Source organism: Rhyacophila brunnea, unplaced genomic scaffold, assembly GCF_057557595.1.
Source record: "Rhyacophila brunnea isolate RB1 unplaced genomic scaffold, BYU_Rbru_1.0 scaffold_23, whole genome shotgun sequence".
Classification (NCBI taxonomy): domain Eukaryota; kingdom Metazoa; phylum Arthropoda; class Insecta; order Trichoptera; family Rhyacophilidae; genus Rhyacophila; species Rhyacophila brunnea.
In genome coordinates this window covers 2,322,930-2,342,229 of record NW_028232893.1, presented here as the reverse complement: position 1 = coordinate 2,342,229, position 19,300 = coordinate 2,322,930, and the positions used below count along the sequence as shown (strand labels likewise).

Here is a 19,300-nt window from a genome sequence, read left to right as displayed (position 1 = left end):
ATAGCGGCCGATAGTATTGTGTATAGAATAGATTCGCGGATGCATATTTTGCAAGATAGATTTGGCAATAAAAATGTTAAATTGGCAACGATTATCAAAATCGTGCGTGTAATAATATGACAGACATGTACGCCGATGGACGATTTTGGTCTTGATAGCAAAGAAAATCCGCGCGAATTTTTGCCACGCGCTTTGGAGAAAAGCCTTATGCAGCATGGCCATCTCAACAGGACAGGATATAAAAGAGTTCGTTTAGTACCGCTGCAAAAAGAATTACGTCACGGATAGGGAATCCAATCCCGAGCCAAAATTCTAATCCCGGGATTTCGAGATTACAATTTGACAATCCCGGGATTGGCATTTTTTTCCATTGTTAATATAAAATTTTTATATTTACAAATAACATTGATAAAATCGGTCAAAAATAAATCTAGTATAATTTATACTATTTAAGACATTTATTGTTAATATTGTATACGTTCAATCTTGGAAATAAATAAGTTTAATGGAGTAAATAATATTGAAAAATAAATAATAATGTGAATTTAATATGAGATTGCTGTTTCTGATAGTAAAGACTTAATGAATGGGTTCGCGAGATTTAAAATAGTAAAGCAAATCATGGTGTACTTATGGCCTTTCCGCTTCATAAATCTAATTAGTCAGCCAAATATGAAACTGCCGTAAAACGTATGAGATCATGGTGGAATTACTTTGTTAATAATGCGAAGGTATAAATCGTATGGTCGACATGGGTATAAATCAAAATTCATTCAAACTCAGTTAATTTTTAATGTAGTTATTTGTTATTAAAAAAAATTTTCTGTTATATTTTCGATTTTATTTTATTTTCCATAAAAATTGATAAAAAAAACAATCCCGAAAGTTTCGGGATTATGTTTTTCAATCCCGGGATTCATAGATATCGAAAATAGCTCGGGATCCCGGGATTGGAATCCCTAGTCACGGACTTATAGGAATAACAAAACAATGATTAATTTCGCTGTCACATTTTAGCTTCAGACTGACGCTGTCTAACTATTTAATTTTATTCGTGTATACAAGAGTGCCGCATCCTTTTCTGCGCAAGAAATGGGATCTTAAAATACCTATATTGTTTGGATTACCCTTTTAATGCAGGTTCATGTAGTCTATTGTATTATCGTTTTGCAAAATGATACTTGATATTATAGTGTATTATAGAACTGGTCTGAATATACACAACGTTTGAAATATTAAAATGTGCGTCGTTAATGATTGGTAATTTCATCATCATCATCATCAGACTGAATCTATCTACTGCTGGATGAAGGCCTCTTCAAGCTGCTTCCACTTCTCTCGGTCCTGTGAATTTCGTTGCCACGTACTTCCCCAGAATTTTATCATTTCATCGATCCAGCGGCCTCTAGGTCTTCCTTGCGGACGTTTTTTAATTCTTGGATACCACCGGATGACTAGATTTGTCCAACGATTGTCTCTTCTTCGAGCTATGTGTCCAGTCCATCTCCATTTAAGGCTTTTAATAAACTCTATTACATCGCAAACCCTGAATAATGTCTTCAAAAGTGACCTTCCACTGTGCCTAATGCGCAAAGTGTTCAACCAGTGTGTGCTTCCCGTGATCACATATGCGTGTGAAATATGGACCTTAAGTAAAAGAGAGATCCAGAAACTTAGAGTAGCACAACATGGTATGGAGAGGTGCATGCCGGGCATAACGCGAAAGGACAAAAAGATGAATGAGTGGATAAGGAAGCAGACAAGGATTGGTAATTTACGATAATCAATAATGAACTTATCAGGCCGGCAATACACACTCAGACCTTTTACAATCTGCAAATCTGGCAAAGGCGGAGGGTGCTTGTTGAAGGAAGGTAGGCTGTGTAGGTAACTGAAAAAAGTCTTACATTTTAATGTTTAATCTTCAGTATTTTACTGAATTTAAAATATTATATTTTACTTTTTATAAAAGTTATTTCACTAAAATATACATTTTACAACAAACATATACTGAACCGGTAAATCGAACTTGCGCTAAAAACATCTACGGCTTCGTTAGTTGGATTTCTTATCCGTAAACCCACCGTGAGTTCGCTCACTGTGCCCAAAATAATATACCAAGACAATGCACAAAGCTATGTAGGCGTTCTCATGAAAGCATTACCCATTTCGTATAATGAAGTACAGTCATCAGGTGTCAAGGTCAAACACCATTATAGTGCATATGTTACGCCAAATGTGCGAAATTGACTATTACATGAAATGGACTAAATTTTGGCTAATTCATGTAATAGTCAAGCCTGTTGCCTTATTCATGAATTAGGTAAATTTTCTGCCGAGTACATGAATTCGCCAGGGCACGGAATTCTTAAACTGTCAACATGACAGTAGAAAAAGTAAATTTAATACGGATGGTTTTATTAGTTATAATTGAACATAATATACTATTATTATTATTAGGTTAGGTTAGGTTAGGTTAGGTTTTGAAATTGTGAATTATTCAACTGAATGTCCATTTTGAGGTTAGCTAACAAGTGTCAACAAACTATCAAAAACATACAATCGACCATTGCACGATCGATACCCAAGCACGAATCAAATCGCGAAAATACCTTTTAATAAAATTCATCCGTAATCATATTATAGTTCTATTTTTTTTTGCGCACGGTAAATGGATATGAACGTCATTGTAGTTATTGCTTGGTATATTTATATATTATAATCAATGACATTTGACACATTTGATTAGTTTGATTAGTTGAAAAAACGCCACCGAAGCGCGACCATCTATTTTGACCATAGATAATATACGTACATTTTGACCAATCCATGAGTGCAAGAACGTAGTGGTCGCGCGGCGGCGTCTTTCGAAACTCAAACGTATAACCGTGTGTAAAATGTTCGTAGACAGTGTGTTTTTTGGGGCATAATACACACGGTTATACGTTTGAGTTACGCAAGACGCCGCCGCGCCGCAAAATGACTACGGACGAGCACTGAGCATTTCACACATTTAGTTTAGTTGCAAAAAATACCACCGTAGCGCTACTATCTAATTTGTCCAATGCATGAACAAGGCAGAAAAATTACTGGCGAATTCACGCACTCACCAGATATTTTGTCTAATTCATGAATAAGGCAACGGGCTTTCATTTTTCATGATTTAGGCAAAATTTAGCCCATTTCATGTAATAGTCAATTTCGCACATTCGGCGTAACACATACATTGTTTGCATCTGTTAATAGAATATCGACAGACTTGTATAAAGTATATCTATATTGTGGATGTGAGTTTATTCCCATTTGCCCCAAAAACCCTTAATAAAGAAATTATTAGTCATGTCATTGCAGCATGTAGTAAAACAAATATTACGTTACGACTAGTCATTCGATATTTGACAGCTAGCAGGGATCTATAAAATATTATTGGAATTCTTTTTCAAAACAGCCGCATCTTGCATCTCAATTCTCTACATGTAATTGACGCACTCTATCTCACTCTAAAAGTTAACACAGCCAAGAGAGGGGCTGTTAAAAGATGGCATTTATTGTAATAATTAACTGCCTGAATACTTAAAGTGATACACGTGAATTATATTTATCAGTGGCGAAGGATGGAGGCAGGCTGTTAAGTTCGGCCATAAATAGTATGCAATAAACTTTGTCAGTCATACGTATTTGTTTTTATTGAAATAATACTACAATTTACAGATGGTGTTGGTTAGTTTTTAAAATTCAATTAAACCCTGCGAAACCAAGCCATAATAGATAATAGTCAAAAAATACTCTATAACATATTTAAAATTATGCAATTAAATTATACATAACATTGGATATTTTATAGATAGAATAATATTTTTATGTATTATAGTTTGGTTTAGGCAGGGTTTAATTAATTTAAAAAAATGAACCAACAATATGTACCTATAATATGTATTCTCAATACAACGAAAACAAATAGGTATGAATGAAGATGTGTGCATAATTTTGTCGTATCACCCAAAATATACCAAAACTATTATGGTTCTGTTAGGCAGGATTTAACTGATTTTAAAAACAAACCAACACCATCTGTAAATTGTAATCTTAGTTCAATTAAAACAAATACGTATAACTAACAAAGTTTAACGTGCACTATTTATGGCGGATCTTAACAGCCTACCTCCACCCTTCGCTACTGATATTTATCATATTTATCTCTTTTTGGATGTTAATTGATATGTTAGAATAGCAACGCTGGTAACCTAATGTGATATTACAATAACGGGAGTGTTAACATGACGCGTAGTGCTGCGTACATACATACGTTCCTCGCAAGTTCCCACGAAGAAAATTACCCTTGAAAACCCGCCTTGAATATAAATTCTAAAATTATCTCGCGAAACAGGTGGTGTAAATGTAATGATAATGAATTAGCAGAGGGAAATTCAAGTCAAACAATTTTCGCTGAAAAGGCAAAACCCCGAGAGGAAAATGTCAACAATTAGTTTCTAATTTTAGTCACAACCTTTCTTAACTACCCCGCTCGGGTAGGTAATGCATTACATTAACTTTGTGTACAATTTAGTTTCATTTACGGATATAGTTTCATTATTTTTAATTTCCTTTGTGGGTTTGATTTTAATATAGGTACTTAATTCATCTCGATGTTGGTTGCTGAGCTATATTGAATATTCCACAGTTTTTACATATTATCAGTGGCGCACCCAGGATTTAATATTGGGGGGGGGGGGCAAGGAGGAGAATGTAAATTAGTCCCATAGGCTCTTTTTCTTCATCACAGCCTAATTTCTCTTTTATCGGTCTTTTGTCTATTGCACTCGGTGTACCTACACCATGGTCCCCACATCCTGAAACGGGCCCTCAGGCTAGGATATTTGGCGGACCCCCTGCCTACCGCTGAGGCTAAAGGCAGTGTGAAACACTACATTAACGTTTTTCAAATTGTGTTTTAGTTCAATTATTGGCGATTTTTAATACATCTATTTTAATAATGGAGCTGTCGAGTATCGACACATAATAATCAAAAAATATATTGCACAATTATATAATTGAAAATTTTCATGGCCATCATTTTTTACTATTAAAGCTAATTTATGATGAGTGTTTATCTCACTTATCTAGTCAACCCAACACGCCGGGCCCCCCACAGCCCAGGCCCCAAGGCTAAAGCCCTTTCAGCCCTCCCCACCCATGACCTACACCACTCCGGAATTCGGGTGGACACCGAGAATTTTTTGACAGTTCTATTAGGGATTGGGTTTCTAAAAACACCTGACATTAGTGTTTCGAAATTTTTGTGCTAGAAATTAAAATCTTAGAAATTTTTCTAAAAAGGGTGCTGGAGAATTACAAATCATTTTTTTGCCGTGTTTTTATTTGTCTAAGCCCAAAGGTATAGTTTATTGGCTTTCAATTTCAATGTTTAAAATCATTCTGATAATTTTCATGTTTGGGGGATGCCAGGGCCCCTTGCCCCCCCCTCCCCCTGGTTGCGCCACTGCATATTATATACGCGTGATTCACGATAATTATGGATCAAGTTCATCAAAGTGGATCCTGAGATATTTCGACCTAAAGTTAAAACTCCTTTTGTTCCTTCCTTACCACATTTTGATAGTACATGAATCAATTTAAATAAATAGTCGAAACATAAAGTAGGTATATTCAGGCTTTATTAATATTAGCAAACACCTCTTTATACTGCTGAAGGAACTGTCAAAATGGACATGATTCACATCCAATTTGATGTCTTATCAATATTAGTATTGTCATTTATGCGGAAAATTGTACAGCTACGATTGTGATACTAATACACAATAATATAGAAATCTGTTTTATCTTGCCACTGAAATAAAAAAAATCGAATTTTATGAAAATCGGACGGAAGTGTCTGTCTGTAATATCAAAATATTCACCTTTCGATCAGTGTTTTGACTATTTCCATGATACACAAACTCATAATAATGTTGTCTTATATTAGTTATAATATTGTCTTATATTAGTTATAATATTGTCTTATATTAGTTATAATTCAAAAAAAATACCGGATCAATATTGATGAAACTTGCCCAGATTATAAACTAAGTTTTGTGTACCAATTTTGTTCAGTTTCAAGAGGTTCCGAAGTTATAAGCTAAAACTTCTTGCTCACTTACAACAATACATTACAAATAGGTAAGGCGATCACTAAGTAGCGTTAAGTGGTGAGGTGAGGTGCGGGTGAAAGGGCGCGCGCCTAAATCCAACCGTTGCCGAGCGCACATAGGGGAATATAATCAAATTTAATCACGAGTATGTATGTCACGTGGTTAGATAACCGCTGTGGATTGGTGGGGTGATGTGCAGATAGAAGGATGCGCGCCTAGGTCTAACCGTTGTCTATTTAATTGACTTCTTCACTTTGAAATAAAATTGAATTACTCATTGTCTTCATTTAGTATTTTTTTCTACTTTTTATTCTCGTATTCCAACATAATTTTGAAAAACACTTCTGAGAAAATATATTATAACCAATAGAAAAAATAAGAATTATTTAAATTAGAATAAAAATTAAATAAAAATAATAATAAAAAAGTAAGACACCCGGCAGTAATCTAATCTGCATCTCCTGGGTTTACGCCCCAATTCGCGCATTATCCACTATGCTACGAGATGACATACCTACTAATGACGACAAATTTTAACTATTGGCCTTTTTAATACCTGCTCATCTGCGTTCTTCCAAATCAAGCAACTATTGGCGATCGATTTTTGTTCATTAAATCAAAGTAGGTACCTGCTACTTACTAACCGACGTCACGGATTTCTCCAATATTTTATTATGTAACTTACTAGTACTTGCTAATAATTTTTAATTAACTACTTCATGTTGAATATCGCTAGTATTTTAATAAATATTCGCTTTTTAGCTGAGCTATCAGCGTTCAATACCAAGAGAATTTTACGTGGAATGCCTGTTAGCCATTCGTTTGACCTATTGCGTTCTTGTTCCGGACACATTACACATTGAAAAAATATTCCAAGATTTTTTCAAGGCGCATTCACGATTTTAAAGACGGGAACTTCTCCATCGTGGGGCAGCATCTTTTACAGAATTTTCATATTATATGGAGACACGTGCTAAGGAGTCCATGCACGGATACGATTTCTACATACCTAGCTACATAGCTAAAAGAAAAAAAACAATAATTTAGAAAGGCTTGTTGTATTGTGCTCTTGTAAATACCGATTTTATAGCATTGATTTTTCATTCCAGACTCGCGGAACGTCGCAGGCTTCCGGAGGGGAGACGGTACCTCCTTCAACTAGACCACCGGTACCCAAGGGAAGGCCCCCACCACCGGTGGATCACAATATCGCGCTGGCGCATCTCAACATATCTAAGACCCAAATGAGAGGTAAGCAGGTTTATATTTAATTTGTTAATTATGCTTTAGAATTAACCCCGATACCTTAAGCCGGCTCTTATATCAAAACTCTCGTCTGCAACGTGTCGATTACGTCTATGTGACGTCATCGTTATTCACAAAACACACGGTGACAAATGGAACTCTGCATATTGGTGGAATAAAACTTCTTAGTTTGAAAGAAACATCTAGTGCTACTAGCACGCCATAACGCATACTAACACCCACGAATTGGTTACTCTTATACCGGCTTAATACATCCCAATGTATTACGCTTCGAGAGGTTACGTGCGACTGTTGCTAGGTGCCTATGTGCGCGGTGTTCGCATGCAACATCGGAGGGACACTCCAAGAAGGTTTGATTTATGGCTGTGTGGCAGACGAGGCGGGTTTAGGTGTGAGATTCGGCTTAATATCTTCAGAATGTTTCCTCAGTATGCCGTCCATTGACTATAACAGGTCTGATGCCTTCAGCGATCTTCTGTCACTTTTTTGTTGCTTTCATTTTTTTAAAGATCTTGACTGGACATTATGGATTCGCTGGCAGGCTTAATGAGTTCACTCTTGTCACCCGTCCAGCATGTCTGTGTCAGGACGCAAGCCACATTCTTTGGGAATATTCTGAAGATGTGTACTGTATACCTACTTGAAGATCCTTTTAATAAGAATTTTTATCAGTTTTATATTAGCTTTTAACGTGACATTGTTTACTATTTTGTTTAGAATTCCGGGAAGCCTTCAAACTCTTCGACAAGGACGGTGATGGCAGCATCACAAAGGAAGAGCTCGGCAGGGTGATGAGGAGCCTCGGTCAGTTTGCGAGAGGCGAGGAGTTGCAGGAGATGCTCCAGGAAGTCGACGTCGATGGTGAGAATTCATTTTTCATTTTTAAAATCAACATTCAAATGAACCACGCGTCACTTCCGATGTCTGATCTGTTCTGTTAGTGTCCTCCAAACAGACTATAGGTAAAATTCTCTAGTGGCACCATGGATGATTTGCAGATATATTGGTATCATTTTCTACAATGCTTGATTCAATACTAACAAGCAATGTTAATACAACTGTGAAACGAGTTTGCTATACCCATGGTACCACTAAAGAATGGTTTACCTGTAACTGAGGACACATTTTATTAATCAAAGGTAAGGTTGTGATAATAGTAACTAACATCATATTAGTACAGTCATTGCCGACTCAAGTAGAAAGCTGATACATTCACAACGAATGGTCCTACTTTTTCCGTCCATCCCGTTGTTGTCTGTGGATGACCTGTCATTGTTCTATAGAGTACTCATACTGACCCGTCTGTCGTGTTCACACAGGAAATGGTTTAATTTGAATAGATGAGTTACATGATAAATAATACACTAGCATTAACACACCTACAAATGTAATGCATAGAACAATGCGACATATTTTTTGGAAATCGATATTACTTGTTGATATTGTTTTTGTGTGAAGGACTAGTTTGACTTTAACAGGAATGTATATTATTTATAAATAACACTGATAGTTAATATTATATTTGATTCAGATTTTTTATAATTCAATTTGCAACGAGAAAGGTCGAATCAATATGTCAAGCAATCTTGGATCTGATTTTGACAGCTGAACAGTGGACCACTCGTTGCTTGTGAAAAAAGTTATGCTCAGGCTTTATTAATCTAAAGATGGCGCTGGTACAGTAGAACCTTGATATAACGGAATAATGCGGGTGCAGGTCTTCCATTAACGCAGAAAGTCTAAAAAACAAATTGAATTGACTTGAATCTTCTTTAGAAGTGCAACCATATAATTAGTTACTTACTTACCTACAATTTTATCAGTTATCACATTGACTATTGATGACTATTATATTTATCATTTCATTAATATTATATTTTATCAGTGAGTAAGTAAGTATTTAAAATTGAGTGAATGTAATAATTGTTTACATAGTTAATTAGATAGGTAAACACTAGGCAAATGAAATGGTCATTATGAAATAATTTATTCGAATATTGATTTCAATTCATTTATTGTTAATCAGCATAGCAGTGAAGTTGTGGCAATACCTTCATGTTGTTTATCTAGTAAACTAACTAATTTTAATATTAATTAGTAAGTTAATTAGTACCTAAGTGTTCTTGATTTCAACATTTGTGACAGATACTCGTTTTGTGTTGCGTTCTATGTGAAATTGGAGACAGATTATTAAGGTAGATACTTTTATATTGCTTGAAACTCTGACGGTTAGTTGGTTTTTGGACAATAACCATTATATTATGCAGAGCTAAGTGTTTCTAAAACTGTATAAGTACTTAGCTATATAAATAATGAAGGAGTTTACCTACTTGGGATAGCATTCAATCTACCCGGAAAGACGCAGAGGATTTTTGGGGTGTGAATATTTATAATCCCTCAAAAGATCGTCTCGTGATCTTATGATTTTTCACCGTGATGGAAGTCGTTGAAAGAATGAGGAAAAGCACATAATGAGAGCTAAAAAACAAACTAATTGTTTTAAAAATGAGTATTATAGAATCAAAAGTAAAATTATCCATATCTTATTCAAAATTTAGAACTATTCATGAAAAAAGAAGTGTGTTCATTGTAATCGATTGAAAAGGTTGGGTTTAATAGATCAAATCGTATAAGTAAAGTAAAATCAACTTAACAATTATTTTTCTAAGTACCCTTTCTAATATCATTGTATTCTCTATATATATTAAGCATATCAGCATGTCCAATTTCAAATAGACTGTAATCAAAACTGGTAATGAACTGCATACCCTCCCATTGCCATTCTTAAATTTGAACAAACATATTATTATATTTTGCTGAGGTTACCTATGCATTGCAAATTGAATAACAACACTAAGACGTCTTTCACCATCACAAAGAAATCCTCAATTTGTCATTTTGTCGTGAATATTACATACTTAATATGTTTTTGGTTTTCCTTTGAGCACTCATTTCACTAATAATTGTCAAACTATTCTCCTACTGTACAAAGAGCCTAAAGCGTGACAGCAAGGGGAATTACGCCTCAGTTTAAAGCGCTGGAATTCACGTCTCTTATTACTAACACTTCTGCAACAAGACGTGAGTGATTTAATACGAGTCAAGTGATACGACGAGGTCACTTGGGTTTCATCGTGGTTAATTTGAAAACGAATTTCACGTAAGCTGGTTAACAAAGAGGTTGTATTAATAGATTTTTGTTTTTACGAGAAACGGATGTTAGCCACTTGCTCAACCTATTAGTTCCTTACTCTGACTCAAACACAGATTGAAAAACAATATTTGTGTATTTGCCAGACCCAGGATTCGGACATGGGACCCACGACATTATAGGCCGACGCTCGGGTGTGGTTAACAAAATAAAAATACGGTTGATTAATTATTTACCTTCAAAATCTCAATAAAATCATATTATACATATTACAAATGAATGTAGGTACACACTTTTTACACTTTCACGATTCACATGGTGCAATCGACCAAAACTCCATCCTGCGACCGACACGATTTTGGGACGCCCACTAGTGGGCGTTCCAGCTTTCATGGTGGGCGGGTAGGGGTTTTAAACACATTTCCATTATGTTTTCATAATCTCTCTAATCTCATTAATAATTTAATTAATTAAATGTAATTTCATCAGACTTCATGCTTGCTTTTATGTATGCAAAGTATACATACAAAGATAAATTTAACCGCATTAAGTTGTTTTATAAAGAGTTATTCTGCCAAACTTAGCGAAAGTCTGATTTAAAGTATTTGGTAAGTAATTAATATAATATTCTTTAACTTGCTGTAACTCTGCTTTATAAATTTTATAAAGTGAAGTTACTTCCCTACTTTATAAATCACCATTACTGTGGAACCGGTGGGTGGTTAGAAAATTTTACTACTAACAGAGATACAAAAGTGGGTGGTAGGTATAAAAAGGTTGACTACCCCTGGTCTATATTAATCTTTTATCATCCATAAAAACGTGTGAAAACTGATCGTATTTACTTGCATCCCTTTAACTACCAACCATTCAAATATTGTTTTTACACAATGTTTTTAAATTTCACGTTAAAATTGTGTACCCGCGAAAACAAGAGAGAACGCCACCAAGGGCAACACATTGGCAAGGCAAGAGACTTCACTGGTTGAAATGATTGTTTTTCTTATGTACCAGGCTAAATTTTACTTCTATATATGTACTTTAACCCATTTCAAGTATAATTAGTTTATTTGTATCTAGTGTTTTTCTTTCGTTTTTCCTTTTTTCCATCCATCATTTTAATTGCATTGTTATCTGAGCTCTTTTGAGAGCGGCGGGAAAATGGAAAATTGCTTTTTCGATTACCGGAAACCGGATTCTCCCGCCAAAACGGCGAACCGAATATCACTAAGCCATTAATATCCATCTGTCTGGATGTTCACAGGAACAATAATTTATCATTATTACAATATACTGGGCGCTCATATATGGATACGAAAATGTAGTATAGGTACAGAGTGACTGACACTTAGGTAAAAAATTACGTGTAGTAGAGGTGATTTGCTAGAAATAAAGGTGAATTAATTATTAGAAAACCTTTTCTTAACCCTTCGAATGTCACACTCGTTTTCAAATATATTATTATATAGCGGTGGTGAAGGGTGGAGGTAGGCTGTTATGATCCGCCATGAATAGTGCCAGTGACGTCACTAGACAAAACGCCGCCCCAGACAGCGCCAAAATTCTGCCCCATTTTTTATGCAGTATTTTTTACCATACTTTCATGACTTCAATATGTATTGTATATATACATTACTACCAACATAATACCACTAAAACATACAAAATTAAATTTAGATATAAAAAGCGCACAAATATGATATAACTAAGTTAGACACTTACACAAATCACTCAAGTCTGAGGTCCTTAAAAGATGCACCTGACAACTGTTAAACCCTTTATGTTAATTCATACATTTTGTTGCCAACCACTGAGCTGATTTTTTTGGTGGAAAGATATTTTCGTTATTGCTAAGTTTAGGTGCCTGATTACCATTTGATTCTCTACCTCCACGGGACGATACTGAACAGTGCATACTAAACTTTGTCAGTCATACGTATTTGTTTTCATTGAAATTAGAGTACAGTTTAGGGATGGTGTTGGTTAGTTTTCAAACGGGGGGCTGACAGGGCTCTAGCCTGGGCGCCCGGGCTCAGGAGGGGCCCGGCGTGGAGAGTCGACCAGACAAGTGAGATAAATACACATCACAAATTTGCTTTAATAGCAAAAAAGTCGCGTGCGGGCCTATTTTCCTTCGATAATATTAATATTTAAAATTATGTGGTTGTACAATACAATTTTTAATTGTGTATCAACACTCGACAATTCTATAATTCGAATGGATGTATTATAATAATATACAAAAAACACAAAATATATATATTAATTTTAATGCGTATTTGGAAAAAATAATTACAAGATAAAAAGAACTTTTTAAATACAACGTTTTTAAATTCTGTTGAACCATATAAACTTGACTTGACTAGCTTAAACGATCAATTTGAACTTCGCATGTCATTGATTTCCATGGTAACGCACGTATATATTAATAATTTAGTTGCTAGAACCCTAGACCCCTAGCAACCAATAATGGTGTCGAAATAACTTTTCATACAAAACAGAATTAACTGAAAATGAATTCAATTCTTCTTAAAGATGGCTAAAAGTATTAAAAAAATGCATTGGCATCGTGTTCTGATATATTTTAAATGTTTCAAATGTCTAGCTAGTCGGGAAGTTAGTTAAAAATCAATTGCAAGATTTGTACCGGACAAAGAACCACCGGGCAAATAAGAATACGAGCTAAGAAAAACATTGTAAAATACTGTAGATTGTCACACTTCCTTTATCCTTAGCTGTAGGTAGGGGGGCCCGCTTTAGGATTTGGGGCCCATGATGTCAATACTACCAAGAATGGCAGAGCTCTCATTTTCACCGCGTATAAGTCGGAAAAAATACGTCGCCAAATATAAATATCGTCCTGTGTTTAAGCTACAGGATGTAAGCATACCTAAGAAAAAGCTAGTTGGATAAAACCATGGACAGTATCCATACAACCTCAAGACGTAAAGGAGTCTCACAAATTTCTTCTGAACTCGCTCCACCATAAGGTCGTACTTTAACTGATGCGGGGCCCAAACAATCGACCCACTCTTAAGCCGGCTTCTAACAAAGTGAAACTGATTATCTTATTATTCTATTCCCGACTCTCCATTGCCTCGGATGTAGATTGTTAGTTCGGAGACCGAGACTCAAGAGGTATTTTTTTTACTCCGTTCAGCCACCTGGCTTTTATATATAAAAGCAATTTCAAAAGATAATTCAATTTGGAGCTACAATCCAATTAATTATTAATGAGTTTTAGTATTTCAACATTTCTTTGTTGTCATGTATTTATTTTCTTTGAAAAAAAAAACAAGGTATAAAAATTCCGGCTCTACGGAAAGCTGCGTCATTTAAAAAGCCAGATATAATATACCTATCTCGATTTTAATATATTTTCTACCTGAAATACAAAAATAATATCTTGTATTGATTTTTAACTGTTGCCGGGTTTATTAGAAAAATAATATGTAAAACTCAGCAAAGCTCTGTGAAAGGGATAACCCAGCAGGTTGCATTTTTATAGCAAATGAATGATCTCTGCTTATTACCTGTAAAAATATTAATTAAATCTGGATGCCAGTCACCTGTGTATGTATCAGCGGCGAAGACTCAATACTAGGCGATTATTTAATGCTTAATTCAATAAATTTTAATTGGATATTGACGTATTCAAATAATAACTTGATGAATAGAAAAATAATTTAATTTTCCAACGACATCTGTCTTAAGATAGATGTATTATAAATATATACATAACCATCTGTCATATGCTAAATAAAATAAGACACAGCGCCATCTGGCTTTATCTATTGTATCGGATTATTCAGCGAAGAATGCTATTTTTTTTTTTAATATGGACTTTATTTCACGTAACCTCAGCCCGTCTATCGCAATGTATGCAATACGGTAGGCTCAAAATATTATTGCTTTGCGCATAATATTATTGTCTATGACAATAACTTTGTCCAAAATAATTAATAAGATAATTAAAAAAAAAATTATGTTATTCAATCACATATAAAATATACTTGGGTTATTTCTAAAAATAAAAAGCAATTTTATAATGATTTTTGATGTGTATAAATGTTTTGGAAAATGCATAATTTAAACTCATCGCTCAATTTCATATCGTCGGTGAGCTTTTGAAATTTCATCGATTTAGTGTGTCGTCGTCATTAGTTTGTACATATTCATCAGTAGTAATATAATATAATACTTCTTCTTATTGTGCCATCCCCTAGCGGAGGTCGGCCACCATCAAGGCGATCTTATCTTTGTCGTCTGCTACCCGGAACAGTTCAGTGGAGCTGCACTCGTACCAATCTCGGAGGTTCTTAAGCCACGAAATGCGGCGCCGTCCTCTGCTACGCTTCCCATTGATCTTTCCTTGAATGACAAGTTGGGGAATGCTGTATTTTTGTCCTCTCATAATGTGGCCGAGGTACTGTAGTTTCCTGGTTTTGATACTACGTAGGACTTCTCGGTCCTTCCCCATTCGATTGAGAACTTCAACATTTGTCACCCGGTCAGTCCAAGGAATTTTGAGGATGCGTCTATACAGCCACATCTCGAAAGCTTCAAGTCTTCGTGACATCTCTTGGTTTAGCGTCCATACTTCCATACCATAGAAAAGAATTGAGAGAACATAACAACAACGTAGTATATTCTTGGGTTTCCACCGTGTCTCCTTCTTCCTTCTTTACTCAACGTTTCGGGCTCGTTGCAGAGGCCATTATCAAGAGATGATATGTTTTATGAAACATTATATAACAACAACGTACCATACGCAGTCTCAGACCTAGGTTAAGATCTCGATTGCTAAGAAGGCGTCTCATTTTGAGAAAGGCGCTCCTTGCGATTTCAATTCTAGTTTTTATTATCTGAGACTGGTCCCATTTCTCATTGACCCATGTACCTTAAAATGTATAATGGGTCACACGTTCGATTGGTTCGCTGTTAATGACAACATTTATCATACTATTATGTTCTTATTTCCCGTAAATACCTATACCTGCATCGCTATTCGCTTTTTCTAATTATTTATATTTATTTCTAATAATTTAAGAGACAATATTTTATTTGCAGTCCTAATCATGCTTGACAGTTTTTTGCGATTGTTTCAAAATTGAGGAATAAGGAGGTAATCGACTTAGAAACCAATGGCCTCATATTATGTTATTTATACTGAAAATTGCCGCCCCTCTTCAAATTAATCTACAGGTTCATATACACAGCACTGCAGTTGCAGCACGTCGACGCAGATCTTACTTGATTCCAAATGTATTAAATTTGAATCTCAATTATAAATAAATCTATACCATAGTTCAATAGGGGAGCAACTCAAAACTATTTTTTACAAGATAACGGCGCTTAAACTTTTTTCAGAAATTGTCATTTTAATTTCAAAGCCTTGATTTTGACAGAAGTGTATGTTTTTTTACAACGTTTTTCTTAGCTCGTATTCTTATTTGTCCGCTGGTTGTTTGTCCGGTACAAATCTTGCAATCGATTTTTATCTAACTTCCCGACTAGCTAGACATTTGAAACTTTTAGTTTTTATTTAATTTTCAGTTAATTCTGTGTTGTATGAAAAGTTATTTCGGAAGAAATCCGTAAAAATTAAAACTATTATTGGTTGCTATGCTAAGTGGGTCCTAGCAACTGAATTATTATTATATACGTGCGTTACTATGGAAATCAATATGACATTTCAGTATTATTTCTACCAAGTACAATTTTTTTTTTGATCGTTTAAGCTAGTCAAGTTAAGTTTGTATGATTCAACAGAAAATTTAAAAACGTGGTATATAAAAAGTTATTTTTATCTTGTAATTATTTTATATTTAGTTTAGTGGAATTCAGCAATGCACAATGAAATTGTACAGTTAAATAAGGAATTAACCAATAAATTTCGAAAACTCAGAAAGGGTTATTCGATTTTGACACATTGAAGAAATTTTTGACTCTTTTTTTTGCTGAATTATGAAGACAATACGTTTCTACATCGAATGGCATTTAGGCTATACCTCAGTTGAGGCATGGTCTAAAAAGATCGTGGCTAGGCGATGCGCAGATTGCGGGTCGCGGGTGCAAATGACGCATGCCGAACGAAATATGATTTGTCATATAAATCCAACATGCGTCCATTTAATGTTCTGTTTATTCTACGGTGCATGATTGCAGCATCAGTCCCGTGCGGCTCCGTCTCGGGACGGATTGAGCACTTAAAATCACTTCTTTCAGACACGTTTAAAGCGTCATAGAAAGTGGCCGTGTATATCCACGGCTGTGCACATATGACGGGTGGTGGTGGGAACTTTAACGTATTGTTCTATTAGTAACAATAATAATATATTCATTGACATGTTTTCTTTTTCAAGCAAATATGTAACGTTTTTAGTCATCTTTACACGATTTAAGAATTAATACCTCCGTCGCCATCACGAAACGAATTGACGTATTCTCACCTCGACTTTCGCTCTCCGAATGCCAGCGAGTCCAAAATTTCGTCGCGCCTATAGTTGAATATTATTTGCCGTTTCACTGATGTATCGTCTTAACCTAAAACTTTTAAATTTTCTGTTATTTCCTTATTGATATGGAGTATCGAAATGATTCTTGTCGTAGTGTTTAACAAGTTTTATAAACAACAATATGGATATTTGCTAAATCTATGTAGCATTGGTACGCATGTTCAATAGATTAAAATATGTACATATTTATTACTCGGGTTGTGGCTTTCGGATTACCTAGGTTGGAAGCCCTGATAAATATAAATATTTTATAAAACGTCTTTGGTATCATCCATGTAATAATATATTGGCTTCAAAATATGATTATATGAGCATAATATTGTCCATATATAATATAACAAGGTCACACTTTCAACATGACCAGTTTTATATGTTTAAAGTTAGGTAGGTTATTATCAAGGTTAGTGGATAATAAAAAAAATCAATCAATGCTTGTCAATTTATTTTATGTTCAACACTATTCGATTGCTTAATTTGCAAACTAGCCAACTGCACTTTTGTCCAAAATGGCATTTTGTTATAAAGCAACTTTTCTATGCTCACACAAAATTTAAAACTCCTAAACGTATAAATAAATGCGTTATCGTTCTTCACACAAAAAAGCCAACTGCAATAATTGCCAAATTTCCAATATCGTAAATGGAACAACTCCGCTCTTTATATACAATTGTTTTTATATTATATAATAAATGGGAAGCTAAAATAGTATAAATTCATAGTGCAGCTTATTTGTCAAAAAAATATTTTCAAGTGTATTTTTGGAATTGTTAAATTCCGCTCGATAGTTAAATTATTATGTTTTTTCTTCTTCCTGCGCATCTATTCTATACCTACACAAGACTGCTTTCGGTCGCTACGACAGCTATCTAGGGTATGTTTGTATCAAAGTGTTAGCACTTATTGTAACAATTACAATTTTTTTTTTCGACCATGTCCGATCCTAATAGGATCATATGGGCCTCCACAGAGTAGAGGTTTGTATTAACAGATTTTTTGTTTTTTTACGAGAAATGGATGTTAGCCACTTGCTCAACCTATTAGGTCCATACCCTGACTCACACACAAATTGAAAAACAATATGTGTACTTGTCAGACCCAGGATTCGAACCTGAGACCCACGGCGTGATAGTCCAACGCTTATGCCGCGCGGCCACCGTGGGTGTTACAATAGTTATAATAAGTGCAAGTGTAATAAGTGCAACAAATGTTACAATAGTTATAATAAGTGCTAACACTTCGATACAAACCTACCCAGATAGATGCGTAGCGGCCGAAAGCAGAATTATGTATGTGTTTAGAATAGATGGGCTGAACAATTATTTGCGCAAATGGAGTTAGCTGGTTTGCAGATTAAGTAGTCGTTACTACATTATTTATAATATAATCATCACAGGTTCTCAGGATTGAAAAATTGACAACTTTTAGAACCGCATTTAAACAATTTAAAGAAATCAGTGAGTAGGATAAACAGGGACCGATAAGTATAGAAGGAAGAGTTATGGGAGCAGATCCCATCTGATGATGATTTGCATAATTAAAAAAAATATATATTATGTATATCAAAATCTATGAAAAATACTATACATTGCGCGATACTTAGCACAAACAGTGTATTGCAAAGTTCTTCCTGCGACGCTCCCACAGCGCAATATTGAAAACGTAATTGTGACCCACAAGTACCATTGCACAGGCCCATGGCCCCCACAAGGGGTGGGGCTGACAGGGCTCTAGCCTGGGGGCCCGGCGTGACGGGTCGACCAGATAAGTAAGATAAACACACATAAAAAATTTGCACTAATAGTAAAAAAGACGCCTGCGCCGCTATTTCACTTCGACAGCAGTGGTTTTGCAATGCAATTTGCGATTATTGTCTAGATATTTTCGGTGGCATACTATGTATTTTGTATTCGAAATTTTATGTTTTTAATTTTTATTATCATTATTTTATATACCTATTCTCTTCTTCTCCCTTGTGAGGGTAATATTTGTTTATTGTAAATTTCATATTGTGTACGTCTTGAATGTAGATTTGTTATGTCCACAATGTTTTTTTTTCTTAAATAAATAAAAAATCGTCAACTTCATAATTCAAGTGGATGTATTCATAAACACAACAAATTCGCTCAAATACACTGAATACGTACCCTTAATTTTACATCGAACACCATTTGGAAAACGCTACTATAGGCGTCACACTGCCTTCAACCTTCGTGATA

The 19,300-nt window shown here is 35.0% G+C and overlaps 2 protein-coding genes across 3 annotated transcripts in view; one reads left to right on the top strand and one right to left on the bottom strand.

The window, feature by feature from the left end:
- The window catches only part of wkd (TBC1 domain family member whacked), a 422,625-nt gene that overhangs the window by 272,275 nt on the left and 131,050 nt on the right, over positions 1 to 19,300 (bottom strand). The gene's annotated exons all lie outside the window — the stretch shown is intronic.
- Positions 1 to 19,300, top strand: part of LOC147069352 (neo-calmodulin-like) — a 103,535-nt gene that overhangs the window by 77,493 nt on the left and 6,742 nt on the right. For both annotated transcript variants that reach the window (XM_085950235.1, XM_085950237.1), the window contains 2 exons: positions 7,259 to 7,400; positions 8,133 to 8,276. In XM_085950235.1, the coding sequence (XP_085806361.1) occupies positions 7,259 to 7,400; positions 8,133 to 8,276 (286 nt within the window). The remainder of the gene's footprint in view (positions 1 to 7,258; positions 7,401 to 8,132; positions 8,277 to 19,300) is intronic.